The sequence below is a fragment of the Euprymna scolopes genome, chromosome 8, assembly GCF_053919585.1.
Source record: "Euprymna scolopes isolate OS-2025 chromosome 8, ASM5391958v1, whole genome shotgun sequence".
Lineage (NCBI taxonomy): Eukaryota > Metazoa > Mollusca > Cephalopoda > Sepiida > Sepiolidae > Euprymna > Euprymna scolopes.
Window position 1 is genome coordinate 101,953,086 of NC_136489.1, and position 11,592 is coordinate 101,964,677.

Sequence of the window (11,592 nt, forward strand, 5' to 3'; positions counted from 1 at the left end):
CATACATGCAAAGTGCTCTAGAATATTATTATATAGATAAAAAATAACAAATACATTATATGATAGAGTGTACCCACATGGGCGAAGGTTTCTGTTTTGATTCTTAAGATTATGGGGTGCAACTAGGATAACAACTCGAGGCTCACTTCTTCTCTGGGCCTTAATGGATATCATAGAGGTTATAGCAAGACATCTGGTGCTTCTGTATTATACAAACGAAAAGAAATGTTGAATTTCAAGTAAAACAAATGGTACATACATAATTGTTATGTTGCAAGTAGTAATATATCCAAAAATTATGGGAAATGATAATGTAGAAAAATTAATTATTAATTAAAAACTGTTTTAGATTAAGTTTATGTGGGGAATAAATTTTGTCCAACATTTTGAATTACATTCGTCACATGACGTAAGCAACAGAACTCAATTATCTCCTCTGTCAACTTATCTCCTTTTTAGTAAGCGTAATATAGTGCAAAGTTTCCCAAACTTTAGGACACCATGGAGCCCCTAAGCATGGCAAAGGTTTTTCATGAAGCACTGACAAGATAATTTCTAAAGAATATTGAAGCGCCAGACATCTTGCATCTAACATACTAAACTACAAACTTTCTAACTAGCAAATTAAGGAAGCTAACTCCTAGTTAATGCGACTAACACAGGAGAGTTCCTTTAGATCCCTACACCACCAAGTAAAAAATTTGCCATATTTAATAAAATGTTTTTTGGGATTTTCTTCTTTTTTTTTTTTTTTTTCAACCATAACGTTCACTTTTGAGTATGAATGCTACAAGACCTGTGAAGTCTTAGAATCTTTGATAGCAAATAAAATAGGTCTCAGAATTTTTTAGATAAGGATTGGTTATTTAGAATGCTATTTTCATCTTCATTGTTATTTTCACAATAGTTTGGTCAACATGCTTTAGGTGCATCTTTTCAAACTTGGGATTCTTTATACAACAATAGTGTTAAAAAAAAAATAACATTTTATGTGGGTACATATAAAATATGTTTCTGATGAATTACAGTTTGAACAATTTTCATATTGCATTGTATAACTAAAAATACATATTGTCTTGAAACAACTGTAAACAACTTTAGTACATTTGTTTGTTCTCTTTATCTGGAATATGATTTTAAAATAATATATATATATATATATATATATTTCCTGATTTTTTTTTTTTTTTTCTTGATTCTGGTACAATTACTGATACTGTTTTAAATTAGTGATCCTTATTTTTAAATATTTAGCTATAGAATTAAGATGGGGGGGGGGGCAGGATTATTGTAAATTACCCAAGTAATATGTGCATATATTTTCGGTTTGGTGTATATGAGTATTATTTTATCATTAATACCAGCAGTTGAAAATTAAGTTTTAAACAAAGATGAAAGTGAAAGAATGTTTTTGGCATTGGAAAATGAGCATAAAATGTTCCAATGCCGATACCCCCAAAAGTTCTGATTTTTCTTATTCTGATTAATCTTACACACACACACACACACACACACATATATATATGATAATAATAAAGAATCTGATTGGTTAACTAGAAAAATTATTACCACACCAGTATGTGTGTGTACAGGGTGACCCCCCAAAGAAAACAGGACATTCAATTGTTTTTCTGAGCATTTTACAGTCAACGGAGAAAAAAAAAGGCCAAAGACCCTAGTGTTTTGATGTGATGTTTTGAATATAATAAACTAGTTATGACCAAAGTGTTATTTCATATGGACAAAACACTAAGAAACGGGGCCTAATTAGAGTTGGGGCCCGTTTTATTTTGGGTCACCCTATTAATTCCATTCATTAGCCTAGTGAGACCTCATTCAGATGAAATGAGGTAAATTTTTTTGTTACCTCGCCCCCGAAGCTTTATGTATTTATGATCAGTGTAGCTTAATTGCCATATATTTTCATAACTTACTACCTAGCTCTACTCGCATACTGAGCACTGTTGAAATAAATACTGAAAATCGATGCATAAAATAGAATTTCTCCTGATAAAACTTCATAATGTGGATGCATGAAATAATAATATTTATAATGATCAGTAACATGGAATAAATAATGTGACATATTGAAATTATTGCGATACTGAACCTACTCATTACTTAAATGGTTGATTGGTTCAGAGCATCTGGTATTCTCAAGTTCTGGTCTTGTGGCAGGCTAAAAGTAATGCCTAATGAACTAGTGTTTTAATCAAAAGTTCCAAATCACAATTTCTGCTGTGAAATTCATGAAAACAAATTCACAAAAGCCACTTTTATCATTTGTGTGGGTGGGCTTTTGTTTTTTGGGAGGCATAGTCGCTTGATGTTTTGGGTGTTTTTTTTAATATAATTTTTATATCTATTTTTTTATTTTATGTGTTTACTTTTTTCTTGTTTCTCTACAGTTTAATGTCCACCAAAGTTCTGAACACGATGCTTTTGCTGGGGCGAGCTAATAAATTGATCTATGGACAAAACAATTCATCATCCTCGTCTTCTGCTCCCTCCTCACCACCTAAGACAAAGTTGACCAAGTCCAGTCGGGCCTCTTCAGCCAGCAAAGGCAGCAGCACGACGACAACTAGAACAAACTCTAATCTCAGACATCGAACAACTCCCTCCAAAGTTAGCACTCCATCCACGAGAACCTCTCTCTCTACCATCACCCCCTCCACTCCTCCTCCCACCCCGACCAAAACCACTTCTGCATCATTTCTGAACACGACTGCCACAGTCTCTGCCTCTTCAGCTAGCACTTTGTCGCCAGGAACTGGCAGCCGTTGTAGCAGTTTCATCTCTGCCGACCAAAGTTGGGAAGATGAAATTGCCAATGTAGTTGCTCCGTCCCCTGCTGCGGATGCAACCCCAGCAGCTGACGAAGCGACAGCCAAGGAACTTGCCATTAAATTGTCGCAGTTTAAACCGGTGTCACCTCATGTGATTGAACATCAACCTCTGCCTTCGATGGACAGCGGCATGAATGTTGCAGTGAGTTTAAGTGAAAAAGACACTTTGTTGTGGTCGGATCGGGAAGCGAGTCAGGAGCGTTCGACAAGTATGGACTATAATATAGGAAACAGTGAAAAGCGTAAATCTGTGCCATTCTGACAAAGCATTTTTTTAGATCCGCGGTTCGTGTTCATCTTTGTCAATGAGCCTTATTCTCAATTCTGACCCCTGTTTGATCTGGCAGCCACGTTTGTCTTAATACTTTTGATGATAATGACTTCAAAATATAATTACATTAAAATTGACTGCGATAACTGCCATACCCCTCCCCCACACTCCCCCAATGGTTTTCAAAATGAGGATGATCGTCGAAATAATAATAAAAAATATTGATACTTTGATTGCTTTGATAAATTTTATTGATTTATTTAATTTTTTTTTTTTTTTTTTTAATTTTGTAAATGAATTTCTTATCAGTGGTTGTAGTGTTGGAAACCTCCCAGAAAGAGGAGTGTAGATTATTCCCTTTGTGAAAAGAGAGTTGGGGTTATAGTCAGCTAATGTACTTCCTAACTTCCGGTGTGGCTGCTACTACTTTTATTGTTCCACAGTATTCCTATTGTGAAACAATTTATCAAAATAAAATGTGAGAAAAAGGACATTATTGAAAAATATACAATAAAAATTAGCAAAATTATACAGATAAAAATAAGTCTTTATTTGCACTTTTAATAACAAAATTAAAAAAGTAAAAGGTTTTATTTCATTTTAAATTTTATAACAAAGATATTTATGAAATTATAAAAATCCGTTTTTTTTTTTTTTTTAATTTTAAAAATGTTTTTATGAGAATTTATATCATAAATATATGTTTATAAAAGTATAAAAATAAAATTATTGAAATCAAAATAACGAATGAAATTATTAAAATCAAAATAACAAAATTTCAAACATCTTTTAAAAAAAAAAAAAAAAGTATCCAATACATAATATTCTCTAAATAGTTTTAAGATTTCAAAAATTGTTTTCAATAATTCTTTAAAAAAAAAAAAGAAAATAATGCAAAAACTGTTTTCAATAATTCTTTAAAAAAAAAATAAATAAAACTAATTTCAATAATTCTTGATTAAAACAAGCCTGAAAAACTTTTCAATTATTATTAAATAAAAAAAAAGAAAGAAAGATCAGAAAAAAAATTTTAAAAAAAAAAAAAAAAAAAAAAATATGAGTACATGCACAGGGGAGATATAAACGTGAGAGAAAAAAGTGAAGGAACTGATTTGCCTTGCCACTGCTTTCAGTAGTGGCTACACCAGAAGTTAGAAAGTACATTGGTTTGCTATAACTGGAGTTGGATATAGCTCTGTATTTTTGTAGTGCTTGTAAGTATTTGTAACACAAGAAATGCACTGATAGGTTGAGAGATGATTACCAGTTTATGTGCAACAAGTCTGTTGCAATATTTTGATCCTATAATGGGGTATGATCCCACACAGTCGGACGATTCTATTTATAAACGATGCTGCTAAGAATTGACAAATCAAATTAATTCACGTTCTGCTACAAACCAATCAGGAACCAGAATTGCTTCATAAATATTAAACCTTTTCTGGAGCAATTTCACATGTTCTTTCCCGGGTTTCGACACGGTAAGAATATTTTGTTCTGTGGAACTGTCTACTACAAACAAGTCACCTACCAGGACTTGTGTGTAACAGCGAACCATCTGAAGCTCAAAGTGGCTTACACTTCTACAAAGTCTAAGACAGAAATGTGGAAAAAGTATATCTAGATCCAAAGTCATTGAGGTTGTCAAGACATTTTGTTACCTCGGTGATATTATTGGAGCACAGGGTGGAGCAGGTGCAAAAGCTGTGAGTGGATGATAAAGTTTGTAAAACTTGTGATTTTACTAACCAGTAGTGTGTTAGTGTTGTCAACCAAGGAAATAGTCTATCAGGTACAAGGAGAGTAGAAAATGGATCTTGGGTTTACTTTCAGTAGCCACATAGCTCTTTTTTCTTTTTTTTTTTTTTTTTTTTTTTTTAAGTCTTTTGTCCTCACATTCCATGAATGATGTTTCTGACAAAGAGCGAAGAATTGCTGTTTTCTGGGTCAGAATATATTTTATCTAACACCTATCGTTAGCAAGTTTTTAACCTTGAAGTAGTATATATATATTTTTAGCGCCTTACATCTCTAAATGGCTTCATGCTTTGTTTGGAGCAATTTCCATTAAAAAAGTGTAATACTGTATGAAAGTGAAATCTAGCCATGGATAGAAATGATATGAGGATGATATGATGTCAGCCTTAAACACTCACTTAGATCTGATGACCTCAGTGGAAAATTAACTCTAGACACTATAGGGAGATGCATGTAAAAGAGTAGACTTTAATAGTATTATCATGCTGAAAGAATGGATGAGAGTTATTGAGTTTGATGTAAAATAGTTAAGGTAGCAGGGTCAATTTGTAAAGTGAGATCTGACTAGTGACAGTTGAGGACATGCGTTGCATGGAGAGAAATATTATTAAGTTAGTAGCTGTAGAGCAATTTAGGCAACAGATTAAGTGCACAGGAAAAAGTCAAAGGAAACATGGGAGAAAGTGATAAGAATGGACTTGAGAGAAAGAGGGATAGATAAAGACCTGGCTAGAGATGGCTTGAAAGACAATTTCTTTAAGCCATAAAATGATAGTTAAACAGAATACTATGATGATGATGATAGTGAATTCACTTTCATCTGAAAATAAAGAATGGGTTATTTGCGTATAAAAAAACAAACAAAAACACTATTTCCAGTGAACTGCATTTTCGTAGAATTATGTGAATGCATCTAAAAAAAAATAAAAAGTAACCCTTGAAACAAGAGAAACATTTTTCAAATGAACATCTTGGTTCTCCGCAGTAAATGGGAATAATATCAAAATGTAAAATAAAAATATGATTCTGCAATGGTAAAAAAATAAAATAAAAAATAAATTTTTCATAAAATAATTTCTATTCAATGAAAAATAGAATTTATACAAATAAATATTCATTGAGATTGCAGAAATGAATAGAGGACGAGGGGAAGAGTAATGTGATTGTCGACATTGTTCTATTTTGTCATTTAAGTTAAGCAATGATTTGCATGATATTTATTTTGATGGGTGACCAGTTATTAACAAAAGTTTAGTATCATTTTACATTTTATTTCACCAGAAATCAACATTTTGTTAATTTATAAACACATTAAACATTCTAGTTTATTATAAGACCATATTTTTTTCATGTTTCAAATCAATTTTATCAAAAACATTATCTATTTTAGTGATATTAATAGGAAATAGGAGTTAATATTCTCTTACACAAATAAGTACTCTAGCCACTACTATTCAAACAGTGAAAACTTTTTCAAATATGGACGCTACCTTCGTTTTCCACAGTAAATGAAAATATCAAAATGCAGAATAAAAATATAATTTTACAATAGTAGAAATGTTATTTTAGTTATTTTTCATGAATAAAATCATTTTCATCCAATAAAAATGAAATAAGCTTATGCAAATAAATATTTACTGTAGAGGTTAGTGAAAAAGAGAGGTCTTCCTAGACTGTCAATTTTTATTTTCATCTCTATCCAGGCTGCCCCCCCCCTTTTATTTTTCTAGGGAGTGGAAGAGCTGGATATTCCCCCACATTAAAAAAAAAAAAAAAAACCTTTTGTTTAACTTTGCTTTTTGAAGGGAGGAAAGTAAATATAGACTGATAGACAAATTTGTAATTAGATTTATAGATTTTTAAATTTTAGATATTTACAAAACGGCTTTGAAATCAGTCTAACTTTACAAAGATTGTATATCTGTCTTCTGTATGGTATTATACAACAGTATTTTGAAGTAACCCTCATTATCCACTTTATTGTGTACAAATTCTTCAATTATGCAGATTGTTTTCTTGTAAGATATGTTTTCATTGGCTAATCAAGATAATTTTATGGATTAAACCAATCGCTGAATTTGTTTCAAATGAGTGAACAAATGTTGCAAATTTGAGTGATGTTACTAAGATGTCCGGCATTATTGTGGAAGACTTCAGCACCAAAGTCAGCAGAGCCTAGGTCATTACTGAAATTACATTTTCCGTTGTTGGTCCTGTGCAGTTCTATTAGACCTACTCTCCTAGGCTTTGTCGTCTCCATTTGAGAAAGAGTTAGTTTATTGCTAATCGTTTGAGGTACCCTTTCCAAAGAATGCAGACAGGGCTGCCCAGGCATTTTTTACAGTTCAGAGTGCTCTCCCTCTAAAGCAGAGGTTGTAAACCTCAGTGGGTAAAAATTATATAGTTGGAGTAAATAACTGAAGTACCTGATAAATTTTAAATAATTATCTCTTTTCAGATTGCAATGTCTAAAAAAATGTAATAGAAATTAACTTTGTAATTTTCTACTTAGAAAAGTTTTGATTTTCTTTATTTTTCTGATACGAATGTATAATACTATATTTTATACAGAACCTAAAGTCTTAAACAATAAAAAGGTTCTTGACCATCTTGTTCTTCTGTCACTTTATGATAACTATGAATTTTTTTTTTGTATGGGAGTAGGATTTAAATGGGGAAATACATGAGGCCGGTGAGCCAATGATGGAGGAAAGAGAATGGCTGCTCTAGAGTGTTGATTGTTCAATCCCACTTTCCAATCCTTGTGTCACATCATCTAACTGTAGAGAAAGAGATTAGTAAATTGGTTAATGCTTGCAGCCAGTGGAATCCAAATTGTAACAGTATTCAAAGGTTAAACAAGAGTTACCTCTTTATTCACTGGAGTGATGACAAAGGGTATTGCTTTCAAATAATGGTTTTCTTTTTCTTTTTGTTTTTTCTTTTTTTTTTTTTTTTAAGATAAATTCAGTTTGCCTGATTTCCGCTGAAGCAGAGAGATGCGTATGTAGAGCTGTCATATTTGATCTCATAACATAAAATATTAAGAATAAATTATATTTTTCTAAGACAAAAAATGTCTTTTCCATTGTATACCCAGTTATTTTCTTTCAGCTAGCAGACTCATTTTTTATTTTTTCCTGAAACCAAGAAAAGACTGTACCGACAAAGCAAAGAAGTAGTGCCAACAAGGCACTTAGCCCCCTGTTTGGACCAGTTGTTTAAATATCACAATTTTGGGAATCTAAAACATGGGTGCGGAAATATTGATAGAACAACTGATCACAACTCATGCGGCAGTCGTGGCCACTGGCTTACCCTAACTAACTTTCCACGCCACAAAATATTCTTGCAATAATGTGAATGCTGACATTAATATCGACGAGCAGACGAACATGAATTTACATGTTTCACCATAAAAAGATTCCAAGGTAAGTTTAGTTTTTTTTTTTTTTATTATTATTTTTAGAGAGAGGAAAAAAGAATTGGTAGTAATTAACACTAATTTATTTATGTAAAAACTGATTAATTTATTCGTGTGAGTCATGTCTTTAGTTTTTGCTTTGTTTTGCTAGAACACAAAATAATTTGTTTTTAAGTTTCGATTAGAAGAGAGAAAAAAAACGTTTAAAAAATAACTTTTTTTTTTTTTTTAATCGTTTCTTTTCACTTTGTAAGAAAGGAAAAAAAAGAAATAAAACAGCAGTGTTTCAGCCAATGTAATTTCCAACCTTCAGATGCCTCTCATCAAACTTTGAAATCTACAAGGGGCATTCCAGAAGTAATGCTTATTTATTTATTCCACCTAAATAGATCAGAGGAGATTGCATTGTTATGGTGACTGAACTTATGCATTCATGACTTGACAGTTTCTTGTCTCTGTTGCAGATATTGACAGTGTTAGATTCTAAGAAAGCAACCCGGGACATGGACATGAGTCAGAAGCAGAGATACGTTATTGAATTCCTGGCAAAAGTGCATTGACTATGTAGAAAAAAATTGTAGGACTAAAAGGTTTGCTCGTTTTAATGGTAACACTCAGTCGATAATATAAATGAAAAAATGTTTGAGAAAACTTTAAAAAAATGATTTCCTTTAATTTTTTTTTTTTTTGGGGGGGGGGGTCAATGTGCGCTGCTTGTCCAACCTGCAAATTCCGAAAGTCGTTCTTGACATGGGGAGGTTGGGGGTGGGAATTCCAAAAGGCATTTTCTTATTTTCAACCTACCTACAACTTTCGGAATAAAATCCCTTTGCAGGTTGGACAAGCAGTCGCGTTATCATAAAACGAAACTTTATGCAATATTATTTAAAAAATAAAAATAAAAAATTTTTTAAATAGTTATTTACTTTCCTCCCTACAAAAGCAGTTAGACACTAATGTCTAAAATGCGGGGAAAACTAGTTCCCCCAAAAGAGGAACACAGGATTGGAAATATTGCTTTAGTCTTCAGGGATTTATTCTACTTTTTTTAAAAAGATTTTCTAATGTTTCATTGCTATTGTGTTACGAAATTCAAATTTAAAAAAAAAAAAAAGCCACTTGTAAAGTTTAATTTAAAACAAAAAAAAAACTTTCTGCTGAAAGTTGTGACTGAATTCGTTTTTTTTTTTTTATTTCAATAATAAATAAATAAACTTGTTTATCTATTTATTTATTTATTTTGCAAAGATTTTTTTAAAAAGTGGCCCACTGGGCTGAAAAAAGAAGTCTCAATCTTAAAGAATTTGCCAAACATAATCACGACTCTGAATAAGTCGTTTTATTATTTATTTTAATAACATTTTTTGTGCTGACGGACTTAGTATATCGCTTGTGTAAGAGCGAATATTTAATAAAAATCAGGAGTTTTCTTTTTAGGTATGGACTTAAACAACATACTTGCCAAAAATCTCTTGAAACTTCTGAGTAATTCGTTTTATTGTTTATTATAAGATTGTTTTACAATATTTTATGCTGACAGACCCAGTCGATTACCTGCGTCGAAGTTGCTTTAATCAGCAGCAGTGGCAATTTAGTCGTACAATGATCGTATATCATTTTTAGTTGTACATATTTAGTAAAACCCTTGATGTTATGTTTTTTTTCCCCTTTGTCTTTGTAAAATAGTTGTGAAGTATCTCTTACCATATGACCTCTGGTCACCTCAAGATATGAAAGGTCACCCCAGATATAAAAGGTGTGTGGTGTGCAGAGCACGCAGGAGAATGCATATTCCAGTAATATGGGACTTGTAACTACGTCTTATTCTTGTCCTTCCTACTTGCTTAATAAAGTTGCCTACATTTTCTTTGTCTTATCATTCTTTCTGCACAATATAACAAAAATTCAATCATGTTCTGCAAAGCAAAAAAAAAAAAAGCAATTTTCCTCTACAAAACAACCAAACAAAACAATAAATATTTGAAGATATAAAGAACTTGAAGCATAAAACTTTTTCCAAAATTACTGAATTCGACATAAAATAAATGTTGTAAAGCAAAACAACCAAACCAAATCGGTTGCCAGAACTGAACTGATTGTTACTAAACACTTCCATCTGTTACATCAACTTGCCCTGAGCTATGCTCATCTTCCATTCTGTCGCATAAGGTTCTTGGCAAGAACCTTATGCGACCACAGCCACCAACCCCCAGTATTTTCTCCTGTATCAGGAAATACTCTATGCGATATTCAAATATCTGTACGTGAAGTTGCCAAGCTAATCAAAAACCTTGATTCCAGTAAAGCAATTGGCCCTGATATTATAGTACTAAAAAAGCTCCCATATTACAAAGTTGTTTAAGCGTTGTCTTAAGGAGAATTACTTCCCTGGAAAACCTCGTTAGTATGCCCAATATTTAAGAATTCAGGTGATTGGTCATCTTCCTCTCAGTACAGACCAATCAGTCTCCTGTGCGTCATGAGTAAGTTGCTGGAATCTGTGTTAAATAGAGAAGTAGTCTACCACTGCAGCAAAAATAAACTTCTTAGTGATATTCAATATGGTTTCCGTTCTGCTAGATATACATCATGTTATAAAATAACACAAGCGTATGGAAGCAAGTAATTTGGTTTCAACCTTTATTGAGAGTCAAAGTGAATAAGCATATATATCCTCAATCAAAGCCGGAACGGTCAGCTGGGCGTCAGGAAGGCCGGAATAAGGATTAGAGAGGTAGGGATCCTGGCCTGATCAGGTTCGGGCAGGTACAGGGGCCTAGATGCTGGTACGGTCTAGGGATGACGTCCGGGACTGGAACAAGCGGTGATATGGTGACTAGGCGCTTTGAATCAAACTGCTGTCGCTGAGGTGCCGCTGCTACTGCTGGATGGAGCTGAAGGGAACGGCTGTTGCTGCTGCCGCTGCTGCTGCTAGAAAGTTGAGGGGAACGGCTGTTGCTGCTGCTGCTGCTGCTAGAAGGTTGAGGGGAACGGCTGTCGCTGAGCTGCTGCTGCTGCTGGATGGAGCTGAAGGAGATGGCTATTGCTGCTGCCGCTGCTGCTACTAGAAAGTTGAGGGGAACGGCTGTCGCTGAGCTGCTGCTGCTGGATGGAGCTGAAGGAACGGCTGTCGCTGGTATGGTGCAAGGGGTTGAGGGGAACAGCTGTATCTGCTTCTAACTGGTAGCGAGGCGACCTGCTCTGGTCAGCGATCTGCTGGAAGACTGACTTTTTCTCTGACGGCCGGCTTATTTATACGGCACGTGCGGACGTAGTAAAAGGCACATCGG

The 11,592-nt window shown here is 33.5% G+C and overlaps 1 protein-coding gene across 2 annotated transcripts in view; it reads left to right on the forward strand.

Moving 5' to 3' along the window:
• The window catches only part of LOC145283674 (transmembrane anterior posterior transformation protein 1 homolog), a 132,009-nt gene extending 128,656 nt beyond the window's left edge, over positions 1-3,353 (forward strand). For both annotated transcript variants that reach the window (XM_080132686.1, XM_080132687.1), the window contains one exon: positions 2,409-3,353. In XM_080132686.1, the coding sequence (XP_079988812.1) occupies positions 2,409-3,111 (703 nt within the window). In that variant the 3' untranslated portion in view covers positions 3,112-3,353. The remainder of the gene's footprint in view (positions 1-2,408) is intronic.
• The last annotated feature ends 8,239 nt before the right edge of the window (positions 3,354-11,592 follow it).